At 35.8% G+C, this 14,296-nt stretch overlaps 1 protein-coding gene across 4 annotated transcripts in view; it reads left to right on the plus strand.

The window, feature by feature from the left end:
* LOC107731893 (dedicator of cytokinesis protein 11-like) overlaps positions 1 to 14,296 on the plus strand; it is an 84,584-nt gene that overhangs the window by 4,305 nt on the left and 65,983 nt on the right. For 3 of the 4 annotated variants that reach the window (XM_016543080.1, XM_016543081.1, XM_016543082.1), the window contains exons 2-12: positions 2,894 to 3,010; positions 3,179 to 3,268; positions 3,418 to 3,500; positions 3,585 to 3,645; positions 5,868 to 5,963; positions 6,892 to 7,026; positions 7,420 to 7,594; positions 9,397 to 9,476; positions 10,221 to 10,304; positions 10,411 to 10,551; positions 12,081 to 12,317. In XM_016543080.1, the coding sequence (XP_016398566.1) occupies positions 2,894 to 3,010; positions 3,179 to 3,268; positions 3,418 to 3,500; positions 3,585 to 3,645; positions 5,868 to 5,963; positions 6,892 to 7,026; positions 7,420 to 7,594; positions 9,397 to 9,476; positions 10,221 to 10,304; positions 10,411 to 10,551; positions 12,081 to 12,317 (1,299 nt within the window). Of the gene's footprint in view, positions 1 to 2,893; positions 3,011 to 3,178; positions 3,269 to 3,417; positions 3,501 to 3,584; positions 3,646 to 5,867; positions 5,964 to 6,891; positions 7,027 to 7,419; positions 7,595 to 9,396; positions 9,477 to 10,220; positions 10,305 to 10,410; positions 10,552 to 11,454; positions 11,755 to 12,080; positions 12,318 to 14,296 lie in introns of those variants that run through there. The other variant, XM_016543083.1, reaches the window with a different exon arrangement.

Here is a 14,296-nt window from a genome sequence, read left to right on the forward strand (position 1 = left end):
TAGACCTATACAATAAAGACCTATTTAATCTGCATATAAAACATTAGAAATTAGATATTTGTTTAATTTTTATTGTGTTTGATTGTTAAAACTAAAAATATTTGTTGTTTGTCTGAAATTGTCTGAAAATTATAAATATAGTGGTTAAATGTAAAAAAAAAAATTCTATTGCTTTTTGTTTTAAAAAAGGTTATAAAAAATGTAAATAATTATCGATACCGAATGATATGAAACATTATATCGTTGATACATTTTTTAGCTATATCGCCCAGCCCTACATGACAAACATATCTGGTACTTGCTTAAAAAGGGTTTATGATGTGTGTAGTTAATAGATTACACTAACATTAGGCTTCTTACCCTTTACATTTAGCCTTACCCTTGAGTTGGTTCACTCTCCGCCTAGGGCAGCATGAACTTTCTGTCTAACATTTTTTTGGTGTTCCACACAGGGCCATAGCTAGTGGGGAGAATGGTGGTGACGATTATAGGGGCCCAATTTGAACGGGCTGCCCGGTGCCAGCGTGAAAGAGGGTCTGGACAGTCAAATGGCGCTTTTCCACTGCGTGGTACGACTAGGCTCGGTACGGCTCAGTACGGCACGGCACGGTTCGGCTCGGCTCGGTTTGCGTTTCCACTTCAGTTCAGTACCGCTTTAGAGTGGGCGGGATTATTCACATGTCGTTATAGTTGCGCCGCCTGTACTACCACGACTCCTAAAAAAAACTTTTTCATTCCGCGTAAAAAGTGAGCCGTACCGTGCCGTACCATGCAGTGGAAAAGCGCCAAAAGAGGGCCTCGTCACTACTGCGCCTCGTCACAAAAATGTTTTTAAGCCTTGCCAATTTAAACATTCAAGCGATTTTAAATCTTTCAAGTGCAAGAAGACACAAAACAACTCAATTCAATACTCGTGCATTGTGTTCTGTGCGCATAGCTCGAACAGAGAGCTATGTTTCTGACAACGCGCAAGCCCACAATTTAGTTGTCTTTCGCGTTTTCTTGCTCTTGAAAGAACAAATAAACCTTGCAAATTTCTGCGATTTTTAAACCATTCAAGAACAAAAAGACTCGAAAGAGCTTTGATGAGCTAATGAGCACCTACACGCTGTGTTCTGTGTTCCCAGTGTTCCTAGGTCTAGATTAAAATTTAGGGGTGACCGGGCTTTTTCGGTAGTTGCACCTAGACTGTGGGATCTCTTACCCCTGCATGTTAGAGCAGCTCCAACTATAGTTCGTTTATTTATTATCTCAGGCTTTCAATTCTACTGGGTATTGAGGGATGTTATTGAATTTTTCTGTTTTAATTTTAAATGTACTTTTAAACATAACTTTTGTATGTTAAGTTTACTTTTACTGTACAGCATCTTGGGCAACAGTAGTTGTATTAATGTGTGCTTTATAAGTAAATTAAACAAACAAACAAACTAGCTGCTGTGGGTTCCAAGAAAAAAAGAGAGAGAGAGAGAGAAAATCACTCACTGCTCTTGATTGAAAAACGTTTGTAGCTTTAACAATGCTTAATCTATATGTAATTTATACAGTGAAGACTATGTAATGCTGTTTTACATTTTGATTATTCAATTTCTTTACCTAAACACAGACAAACCTGAAAAAACTAAAGCATTGTTTATTTTGTATTTTTGTTCTATTTAGCCTATTTATTTGTGCTAGCCTATTTACACAATTTCAAATAGGGCCCATGGGTACAACCTGCACCGGGGTCCTGGAAACCTCAGCTACAGCCCTGGTTCCACATAAGAAAAGTCATATTGGTTTGGAGTGACATGTCCAGCATCATATAAATTTGAACATGTGCAAGAGTGAGCATTTTTCTACAGTCTGTGGTTTGAGATGTTATTACATTTTATTGCAAATTAAATAAATTGGACTTTTGTTTCCTTTTTTGAACTCCCAATTAAGCATTTTCTGCAGCTAGGAAGCTAGGAAAAAATTCCACAGGATGATTTCTAAAAAGGATTAGTTTGAAATTGCTTTGATTTGGACTCATTTAATTCCTTTTGATTTCAGCTGAAATATTCTCAAAAGACCTGTGTGATTATGGGTTGAAGCCCCGCTGATCTGGTCAAAGCTGAACTGCTTTAAACATTAGAAACAATGAGCAGCTTTACCCAGCCTCGAACTTTGGACAGAAGATACAGACTGCCCATTTTTGTCCAAACCTTATGTAGTTCTAAAACTATAACTTCCTCTCTTAAAATCTCTGACTGCTCATAGTTTATTTCCAGCTAAGCGACACCTTTAGCAGAAGGTTAAAGCCATAAATTGAAGGTTTCCTAACACTAGTTGCTGGCAAGTCATCTGAAATGTCATCTGTTTGGCAATTCCCGTACAGTGCAACATGGGTGAAAAGAGTGCAAAAGATTAATCTAGTCCACTGCCCTTGTGTTCTGTCCATCCCACATGGTTTGTTTTAGGTGAAAACACTTTCTCTTCCGTGGGCTAAACTCTTTATGAGTATCAGACCATGACACAGGCATGTCAGCTGAGTCAGGAGTGTGTTTAAGCTTTAACACGTGATTCACTTTTAGAAGGAACTTGAAAAGAGAAATCTTAGGAGAAAACTTTGAACCAAACTCAAAAGCTGTAACAATAAGTAATCGGAAATCCTGTGGCAGATTTTTGCTTTGTAGAAAGGTTGTTGAGGGGCAGTTGAACGAATAAACTCACAGGCAAAGCTGTCAAATCTGTGTAAACTAGGCCTACACTAACAAGCACAACAGATAAAGCAAATCTGAATAATAACAGTGGGCATTGCTTTAGTATGTTTAGTAGCAGCAATAAAGAGGGACACAAACATTGACTCGAGACATCACAGGCCCTTTGAGGGCAGCTGTGTGTAAATTCATTGATCAATCCTGTGTGTTTGCAGGAGCAGCCAAAGATCATCGAGCCACTGGACTATGAGAATGTGGTGTTCCAGAGGAAAGCTCAGATCCACAGTGATCCACAGAGAGACCTGCTGGTGTGGCCAGCTGATGATGTATCAGTGAGTCATTTCACAAGCACATTTCCTGACATTTATTTGTTTGACTCATTTTCAAACTTAGTCCTTATCCTTGTGCAGCCACCATATGAATCTAATTTCCGTCTGTCTGTCTAATCTAATCTGTCTTGTCTTGTCTTGTCTTGTCTGTCTGTCTATTTGGCTCTCTAGGAAGCACAGATTCAACGTCAAAGGAGGACCATTGTTCCTTCAGTTCCTCAAAATGCTGAGAAAGAAGCAAAAAGCCTGTTTGCCAAAGAGGTAAAGAACCTCTCAATGCCAAAATATGAGTGAAGACTACAGCTTTCCAGACTAATAAAATATGAGATCACATTTTCCTCTTTTTCATATTTTGATGCGTTTCTGCTCATGCGATTGAGTAATTGAGCAATGCTTACGCTCTTTGGCAGTGCATTAAGATGTACAACACCAACTGGCACGTCATCAACTATAATTACGAGGCCTTCTCTGGAGACTTCCGGACGCTGCCCTGGTATTTCAAAGTTTGCACATTTTGCCAAAGCTTTTGCAGTGTTATTTCCAAAGTTTGCTATAAGCTACTTTTTCTGTCTTGCAGTAAAGGCATGAAGATGGAAAAGCTTCCCAGCCAAGTGTTTGAAGTGGATGAAGGGGAGGAGGTAAGAGACATTAATGTTTGTTGATTGAAAACAGAGTGTAGAATATCACATAGTGCTGGGCGGTATGACCAAAAATTTATATCACGGTATTTTTCAAAATTATACCGGTTTCACGTTACATGACAGTATTTTTTTTTTCATGCATGACCAGGTGTTAACCATATTTTCTACTGATTGAGAGAGGAAATACTGCAGTATATTGACTCTTTTACTCAAGTTGTTTTGGAATTGGTGACTTGTAACTTGTAATGGATTCATTTTCACTGTAAGGTATCTGTACTTTTACTCAAGTATGGTTTTCAGGTACTCTTTACACCTCTGGGTACTTGAGTGTTAATCCCAACTTTAGCACACACATCCACCAAGTAGTCTTAAGTGTCAACACATCTTGTTGTACTGTGCTAAACCTCTTATTGACATTATATATATTGTTCGTCTTCCCAGACAGCACTGCAAATGTTGTGAGGCTTCTGTGAGGTCATAATCAGATGTAGAGATGAAGGCTAGACGGTCAGCAGAGAGGCATATTACATGGAACCAGGCCCTCATGGTCTAGTAATAGACACACACTGAAGTGTCCGGCAGATCTTGATAAAATTAGATGTAAGGAGTGGTGATTACAGGGCAAAGAGATTGCTTCTCCACCCTGTGTGTGTGTGTGTGTGTGTGTGTGTGTAAGTCTATGTGTATATACATGTTTAGACATGGTAGTCTAGTCTTTTTCCTTACAATTGACTTAGTGGAATTAAATGAATTGAGTTCTAATTCTGAATACCTAAAATAACTTTTTTGGGCTAAAGCGAGAGGCCAATGAAGCCAAAATGTACACAATAATGAGGGCATTATATAAGAATGAATTCAGTATCTTGTTCAGTTGTAAAATTCAGATATACTCACCTATATGTCTTTCCAAACCTGTATGCATTACTTTCTTCTGTGGAAAACAAAAGATATTTATATATTCTATAAATTATATTCTAAAATATATATTTTTTCACCTACCAAAAAGTCTTTTATATCCCAGACCTTTGCTGTAAGTTTACATGACTCCCTCCTTTGATCAATAATTAAGTGAAGTCACTGTCATAGTACCTCATGTATATACGTAACTGAAAAAAGTTCGGGGCAAGTAATTATTATTATTATTATTATTATTAGAAATTAATATTAATTAACTTTTTAATTAATTTATTTAAAAATAAATGTATTATTATTTATTTATTATTACAAAGGATTTCTATTTCAAAGGAATGTTGTTCTTTTGAACTTTCTATTCATCGAAGAATCCTGAAAATGTATTTTTTTCTGAAAATGGTTTTCCTGAAAAAATGTTCTGAAGAAATGTTTCTCGAGCACCAAATCAGCATATTAGAATGATTTCTGAAGGATCATCACAGGAATAAATTACATTTTAAAATATATTAAAATACTAAAAAGTTATACGAATATTTCGCAATGTTACTTTTTTACTGTATATAATTTAATGTTATAAATGCAGCTTCGGTGAGTGTAAGAGACTTTTTTTTTTAAACATAAAAAAAACTGACCCCAAACTTTTGAACATTTGGGTAGTGTATGTATGTATCATGTTGGCTCTGTCATGTCCATTTAATTTAATCAATTAGCTGAGTGACTCAAAAGGGAGAACAGCGTGCAGGCAATTGATCAGTCTCAGAGGGACTGTTAGGAACAGAAAGAGAGGGAGGGAATGAGAAATGCTGGAGGAAAGAGGGGAGAAGGGCATTTGGACAATTATATTACAGTGGAGAGCTAGAGAAAAGCACATTCATAAAGGACGCCAGGCCACTTCAGTTAAATTAGAAACACACACACACACACACACACACACACACAAAGACATGCACATATTTATAGTCACTGTAAGTAAAAAAAAATCCCACCTCATTCTGCCTTTCATGAATATATTAATATTACTGTTATATGTAATATATACAGTTTTTAAAGCATTTATAAGCTGTGTTTGTAAGTGCATTATTGTATTGTGTTAATGTGTGTGTAAAGTGTTGAGTTACTATGTGAGGGATAAGTGGCTTATTTGCGTGAATGTTTGTAAAACCAGAACGCACAGTGTTCATATTTGTTTCAGAGCATTTGATCTTTAAGGTAGAGAGGTCACATGCGTAGAAATGCATTGATCTAAATCTTTGTATTCAGATCAGTCTGCTTCATTAGTTCTGTGTGTGTGTGTGTGTGTGTTTCAGGATTCATCATCTCTTTGCTCTCAAAGAGGAGGTGTAATGAAGCAGGGCTGGCTGCAGAAGGCCAACATCAACAGCAGTCTGTCTGTCTCCATGAAGGTTAGTGGAATCATTGCCACACCTTTTTAAAAAAAACATCAGCAGAACTACAGCAGTCATTATTACTTAATATACTGTACATCTGCTGATCAATGCAGTTTGAAGACCCATTGTTGAAGAGAGGCCTGTAAGGTCTTTAGTTTTTTTTTGTAAATCAGAAATGTCAATTACATACACTAATGTTCATACACAAACACACGCTGTTAACAAAGTGCAGCACTCTGTGCTAAATGATGTCTAGCAAGTATTTGCATAAAGGATATATGGTACATTATATGACTTGCTCAATCCCATTACTCATTAGTCAGGAGGTCAAAAAATCCTTTCGTATATTATTACTAATAGATAATATGTGGATATAGCTTGTGTGAAGCTAATGCATTATATCAGTGACCCCAATAAATATTTTTAAGCCACACTTAAAAATGTATAATTGTCTTTGTATTAGATAACAAACTATCAAACCAGGTGACGTTTATATTAAGGAAAATACCGAAAGCGCACTTTTCAGGCGCAACATTTCACAAAAAGGCATTTGTTAGAATATATATAGAGTTAAGATGAATAAGAAATTTAGATTAATAAGAATTATAAGATGTTTCCTAAGCACCAAATCAGCATATTAGAATGATTTCTCAAGGATCGTGTGACACTGAAAACTGTAATGACTGCTGAAAATTGAGCTTTCCATCACAGGAATACATTACATTTTAAAATACAGTAAAATAGAAAACAGTGAAGTAATCGTTATTACTTCACAGTACAGTTTTTACTGTATTCTTGATCAGGTAAATCTGACCAAATCCACATTTTTGAACAGTTTAGTTCTGTATATTTTCAATATGAATTTGAAGGATGAAAATGGCTATAAACATATCACAGTATTTCTGGCTGTATTTTTTCACACACGTTATTTCTTTCTGCACAGGTGTTCAAGAGGAGGTATTTCTACCTGTCTCAGCTCCCTGATGGCTCCTACATACTGAATTCATATAAAGATGAGAAAAACTACAAAGAATCAAAAGGCTCCATCTATCTGGACTCTTGTATAGATGTAGTTACGGTACATACTGTTTTTTTTTTTTTTTTTTACACATAAATCCTGAACAGATTTGCAGTCAAAGATTGTCATGTGATCAAGGGGTACAATAGTTAACAGGCCCTGATTAACAAGGTTTAAATATGTAATGTTATTATAAAGCTTTTTGTTGCTAGAAATGTGCATTATAAATTACACATTTTATTTTACAACTTGGAAATATCTAAACATAGAACTGAACTTGGTTTGATACATTTTTTAAGGAAGTTTAATAACAGCACGTAGCAGCCCTCAGGCTCAGTAACACAACCAGAGGAATCTTCCTTTCTGAACACCCATTATTATTATAACCACAAACAGCTCTTAAAGTCACGCCATTAAATTCCTCCACAGACTGACACAGCACTTTTCTTCCAGTGTCCTAAGATGAAGCGTAACAGCTTTGAACTGAAGATGCAGGACCGTTACAGTCACTATCTGGCGGCGGACAGCGAGGCCGAGATGGAGGAGTGGGTGAACACGCTGAAACAGGCTTTACTGAGCACGATGGATGACAGGAGGAACGGATCAGAACCTTCTGAAGGTTCTCTGGGTAAATAACACACACGCACACACACACATACTGTACTAGAAACACCCACATTAGCACACGTAAAGATGCTTCAGACTTTCCCATTTTGTGTTGAACCATAAAATAAAGCTCCGTTTGGAGCGTCATGAGTTTTTGCTCTTTTATGAACTATTCCTTTAAGCATTTCTTTCGTGAGACCACCATCATCATCACTTTAATGATGTAATGAAACTTATTGCATCATCATCAAAGACGACATGATGTCACTCCCAAAATACCAACAATAAGCCGTTTTTAATTGGCTGTTCTCCCTGTTTCCTCTTCGTCTGGGAACAAATACCACCCTCTTCCTAATGAAAATAGCCAAACAATCCCCTCACATAGCCAAATGGCAAGCATTTTGGCAACGTGGGGAAACTCTGGTATGTGCTACTTCCTGAAAAGATGTATAGTTCCCATTCTGCTACTTCCAAATATAATAAGTTTATTAGTTTTATTTTGGGGCCTTTTTGAAACCTATTGAACTTGATGTTTTCTCTGTATTCGAAATAAGGCCTACTGAATAATAATAATAGTACACTTTCTGCTTTTTTTAATGATAGGAGACAGTCTTTCGGGCTTTCAGTAAATATTCTTGTGTTGACAGATTACTGAAATGTTAGGGAGGCTGTATTCACATAGAGGAGCTGTGAAGGGAATGCTGCTTTTGGCCCGTTCAATAAAGACGCTGATAAACAACTCCCTGTGCTTCTATGGTATAAACTTTGGGCAATAGTGGCACTTGTTTTTAAGACCTTCCATGTGCTGGTCATGAGGAAATTAAATTGTTTTCAATAACATGCATTCAATCTCTAACTTCTCGATTTTTGGAATGACTAATATGCAGATTTCAGATCTCTGTTGAAATGACGCTGTTGTTCTATGATACAATTTCTGCTCTTTGGCATGTGGGCTGTAGAATTAGAATTAAACATAACCATAACTACTCTGGTTTTAATTGCTCTAAGTTTAATAGACTTGAATGGTATATAAAATATTTTAAAATATTTTTTTTTTCTTGTTCAGCAATGAAAAGTGCTTCAGAAAAATGCATATTTAGCCTAAATTAAATGTAGGCAATTGTCATTAGAATAAGTTCATAATTTAAAACATTAATGCAGTGAATTGAATATCAATTGAACAGATTATAATAACATTATGGCGTTGTTGATTTGATCTTAATTGCAGGATTTAGGCCAAAATCACCATTTTAGCGGGAGGAGAGAGGCAGATATTTTGTGTCCTGTTTTAGATGATGGTTATTTAAATCTGTCTAATAAGATAAAACCAGACCAGTGTGTAACCTATTTATGGAAAGTGACAGTACAAGAGCCAAGCAGCCATTTAAAAATATTCCACCTCACAATGTGAAGATAAATCTTCTAGCAACCCACCTTCTCTTGTGTCTGCATGAATAAATGAGAGCAGCTGATTTCCCAAAAAGCTCCACCTACTGTCCCCGATTCGACACCATTTAATACATACACACATTACAGACAATGGTACTGCTTCCTGTTCCAGTGGAGCAGTTTAGAAACTCATTTGACTTTCAAATATATCAAACACATTGATCAGCAAATCAGCAAATATGAGATTTTGTCTTTTACTTTTTAAAAGTACGAGGCAGTCATGACTAAAGACCGTTTTAATTATTCTGCTTGGTGTCTCAGATAAGCCCATATTCACACACTGCACAATGATATAAGGCTTTGTCTGTCATGCATTCATCTTCAGTTAGAATTAATCAGTTTGCCTTTTGATTAACAAGTGTCTCATCCAAACAGATGATGACAGCAGTAGTCAGGGGAGACCAGAGAACACTGCAGAGAGCTTTGGCCGGAGTCTTCATCCAGAGCTAATGAAGGTACTTGACACAAAATAATTACAATGCTAACTGTAGTGGTTTGATTGCTTCTTTGTGCATTTTAAGCGGCTGAGTTCAGAATACTGGGATATTGTCTTCTGCATGCTGTGCAGTATATACTGATGACAGTTTACTACTCAGAAATATGTAATAGTATGCATGCAGTAATACACATTTAAAACAGATGTATGCTTCATTGTTGTCACACGACCTCATCATGTTGCATCATTTAATTCAGTGAGTGGCGTCACAAAATAATAAATATTATTTTGCATTTTTAGTCCACTTTTGTGCTTAAATGTCTTAAATTATGACAGGTCAATCAAAAAAAATCAAGAAAGATATTAAAAATTGCAGTTGATTTTGCTCCTGGTTTATTCATCGTACTGGAAGTAAAAGGTCAAACTGATTTCAGTGCATGGTGGGATGAAGTATATTAAAGGAATAGTTCACCCAAAAATGAAAATTTGCTAAAAATTTACTCCCCCTCAGGCAGTTTTTATCAACTGTTTGGCACCCATTCACTGCAAAGAATCCATTGGTGAGCAAATGATGCAATGCTAAATTTCTCCAAATCCAATGAAGAAACAAACTTATATACATCTTGGATGGCCTGAGGATGAGTATATTTTTAGCCGATTGTAATTTTTGAGTGACTCTCAAACGTTTTGGTGAATTTGGGTTTGGTTTATTTAAATGCTTTTACAAATGCAAACAGTCCTGTATTTGTCCTGTTATCTCCAGTATGCCAGAGAAACCGACCAGCTGAATAAAATGAGCAGGAATGAAAGTCGACAGAAGATCTTCACCCTCGATCCTGAGACGCAGGTTTGTCCATCATGTCCAATGTACAGCTATTAGAAAGACAGTCTTTCTTTGCCTATGTGAAGCAATGAGGAAAATTTATAAATTATATCTCTCCCTTCCTCTTCAGAGATTAGATTTCTCAGGCATCGAGCCTGACGTGAAGCCATTTGAAGAGAGATTTGGCCGAAGAATCATGGTTAGCTGTCACGACTTGACCTTTAGCCTGCAAGGATGTGTCAGTGAGAAGAATGATGGCATCCTAACCAACGTGAGTAAACCTTAAGCTATGTGTTTCATCTTTTTTGTCAGTGTCACATTTTTGTTGATCCCGTTGGTCCTGTTTTGTGATGCTGCCAATGTAAATGCTGCCAGTGCTACTGTTGATCTTTGATACATGAAAATGTTTAGACTTTGAATAATCATGAACAATATTAGCCAGTGCAGTATATCCCTATCATTTTCTAAGCAAAAACAGAATTATACCCTTGGGCTCAGTTATCCTCATGGGACTCCACCATTCATATTTGTTCTCTGTAGATGTAAGTTGTTTTGTGAATTTTTTCATATATAGAGAGTCCTGGTACTGTATATCTTAAAAAAGGGCTTTGGCCATGACAACTTCCTCTTCTTGGTTTTTAAATATGTTTGACGTCACAATTATAGAAAAAATCGTAGGCATATTATTTTAAAAGCTCAATTGCATGTATCTGATTTTTTTTCAACATTTTAGTAAAACTTTATTTAAAAAAAAAAAGGAATAATAATAATAAGGATTGTATTATATTATAATTGTATTATTATTATTAAGTTTTAGTGACATGTTAAAAAGACATTTTGTGAAAGTTAGTTAAATACAATTAATAATAATAATAATAATAATAATAATAATGTATAAAAGTGCTGAAAAACATTTAGATACAGGCACTGCTAATTTATTTGTATATTATATATAAAATTAAAATGTTAAAAGATTTTAAAAAAAATAATAATTAATAATAATAATTTTATTTATTTTTTTACATTTTACAATATCAGTGGTAAAGGAAAATATAGTTCAAAGCCTAAAAATTGATTTGTAAATGAAAAATTTTATTTTAGTTATAGTATAGTCTTGCCTTTATTTTCTTAATCCTAATGTCCTGTACAGAGGATAGGCCTATGCAATAAAATATAAATGTATTTTTGAATCATGTGTTTCTTAAGCTACGAGCATCACATGAAACCCATAAATTCTCTTTGTGTCCCAGGTTACATACTAAATGTGTCAACTATTGTCTAGCTTTGACTGTCAGAGAACAGCAGTTATGGGTCAGTATAGTTGAATATCATGGAGTTCTTTTAATGAGAGATGAATTAGAGATTTTTGGCATGAGGACAGAGGACTCATCCAGAACACAGTGATGAATATGATCACGCTCAGTGAAGCACTCTCAATGGCTCCAGGGAAGGAATGCTGGCTCTCATCAGCAGGGTTTGGAAAGCTTCTGCTCCCTTAGAATGCATCTTGACTTTCCCACACTTTGTTAAATGATTAAAAGAGACATGACTGATGCGAATGGAGTGAAATTACACAGAGATGTAGTTACATAAATACTAGAAGTACAGTCTTTTGCTTGAATCTGATTTGCTGTCATTAAATTATATAATCTATATCAAACAAACCATATGATCTTCACAGTATATAGTACTGCTCAGACAGATTGATTGCTTGAATCGAAGTTACCACAGTAAAGATGTGAAATAGGGTGTGAAGACTCATCAGCCTCATTCATTCCACACTTTGTGGTTTCTCCTCAGGTAGAGCCATTCTTCATCAGCCTAGCGTTGTTTGATCTGTCCAAAGGATGTAAGATCTCTGCAGACTTTCATGTTGACCTCAATCCACCCTGTGTGAGGGAAATGCTTCAAGAAGGTTCTCCTGGGACGCCAAAAGAACCAGAAGGAGGAGATGGAAATGAAACAGTCAGGGTAAACGGACACGGTCTGCCGGTTCTCCAGAGGGTCGCGGAGTCTCTTATACGCTTCCCCTCTCAGGTAAAAGTTCATCATACTGACATGGTAACACTTTGGGGATGGCTTTCTTGACACATATTCTCTGAAGATAATTAAAATAAGCCTTTGCTGCAAGAAAATGCTGTACTTCCAATACAGTAGTGATGAATTTATCTTGTATAAAGACTTTTTACATTATTTTACATAAATAATATACAATATAGTATAATAAGTAAGTGGCTCTTGCCTATCAAAACTCACCTTCCCAATAATAGAAAGTGGTTGTCAGGGCATTGCTATGGGGTTGCTAATGTGTTCAGGTGTTTTTAGTTTGTTGCTATGTGATTGCTAGGTGGTTGATTACAGACCCAAATTATAGTTAACTAAAACTTAAACCAAAAAATGAAATAATAAAAAATATAATAATAATACATTTAATATATATAAAAATAAAAATAAGAAGAAATATAAAATGTATATTGTATTTTATATAAAGTATAAAAATTAATGTATTAAAATAACTGAAGCTAAATTAAATATAAAAATAAATCAAATTTAAAGTATTAATACAAAGTATAATAGTATCCCAGTGATACTAATAAATAACTAACACTGCCACCGTGTCTCTGTGATGCTCCGGTCACTAGATATGGCTCTTTTTTTTTTTTACTTGTTTTAACTGCCTGTTTCATGGTCCACTAGGTGAAAAAGCATTAGCAAGCACCATTAAAATCAAGAGATAGCTTTCTGTTCTTTAGTTTGTGACAGATTTATCCTGGTCAACTTTTAAAATCTGCACTTTGCTGAATATTTCTGCAAATGACTGGCAACCCTCCTCGGCGAGCATTGTCCAGCACTGCTGAATAAGAAGGATGCTTCTGCTGTGCTCCTGATAGGGAAGTCACTGTGGTTTCAGAATTTTGCACATCCATGCAGTTTTCAGGGCTGCAGGTGGCTGAATATAGTTATTGTTTGGCTGACTTGCGTCATTTTCAATTGTCATTGTATTTCTGCCTTCTGTTGAAGGCCTGTGTCCATTTTGCAATAACAGCCACATGTAAAATCATGTGCATGTGAACTTTCATGCCTCATTAACACTAAGTTCAGTATACACAACTGAAGACACATTTTTTCTTTATTATTTACATCTGTCACCTTTTGCAGGCCTGATGCCTTTTAATGCAGGATGATACAGAGAGCTCTGCTAAATAAATGCACCTTTTTATCTCTGGTATTGAAGTTTTCCAGTTATAAATCATGGATTGTTATATCTAACTAATTGTCTCAAGGCTTACTTATCTGTGTGTGTTTTCATGTGTTTGAGCTTGCTGTTCTGTACAAGGCGTGTGGCCAGGGCAGAAACGGCTTTAAGTTTTAACACAGCACTGTTTCATAGCACTAACGCTATGCACTAAATCAAAGCCAGTGCCATGACGGTCTCAAGCCTCTGCTGACAGGCTGGGAGACATGACGTGGCCTTACTGGAACTGACATAACGCAGGGCAGCTGACATGAAGAAGAGATGGCTGGATGTGTTAGAGAGAGAAAGACACACTAGAACTAGTACAATGTCTTGAACAATGTCTTGCAGTTTAGTTTATGATTTAGATTTTTTGATCATGAAATGGTTATGTGAAAGTGCATAGAACAAGTCTGCAGGGGCCAGAGAGGTTAAAAGGAGGCATCTCAGCAACCTACGTTTTAAAATTTGGATATATGGCCCTATGAGACTCTCTCAAAATACACTTTCTCTGTAGCTTTCACATAATAATAATAATAATAAAAGTATGTCCATTCATTCATTTATGTGAAAACTGAAATATGACCATAATAATAATAATAATAATTATTATTATTATTGTTGTTGTTGTTGTTCAAACCAGCAACAAATGAACAAACTAGCTATTCTAGCTACTGTATTCCTTTTTTTTTTCTATTTAACGACTTGAGTTAATTACACTGAATGTCCATAATCAACAAAACATTTACCCATGATAATCTTTAATGATCTTTCAGTCTAT

This window comes from Sinocyclocheilus rhinocerous, unplaced genomic scaffold (assembly GCF_001515625.1).
Source record: "Sinocyclocheilus rhinocerous isolate Xijiao unplaced genomic scaffold, SAMN03320098_v1.1 scaffold1841, whole genome shotgun sequence".
In the NCBI taxonomy this organism is placed as follows: domain Eukaryota; kingdom Metazoa; phylum Chordata; class Actinopteri; order Cypriniformes; family Cyprinidae; genus Sinocyclocheilus; species Sinocyclocheilus rhinocerous.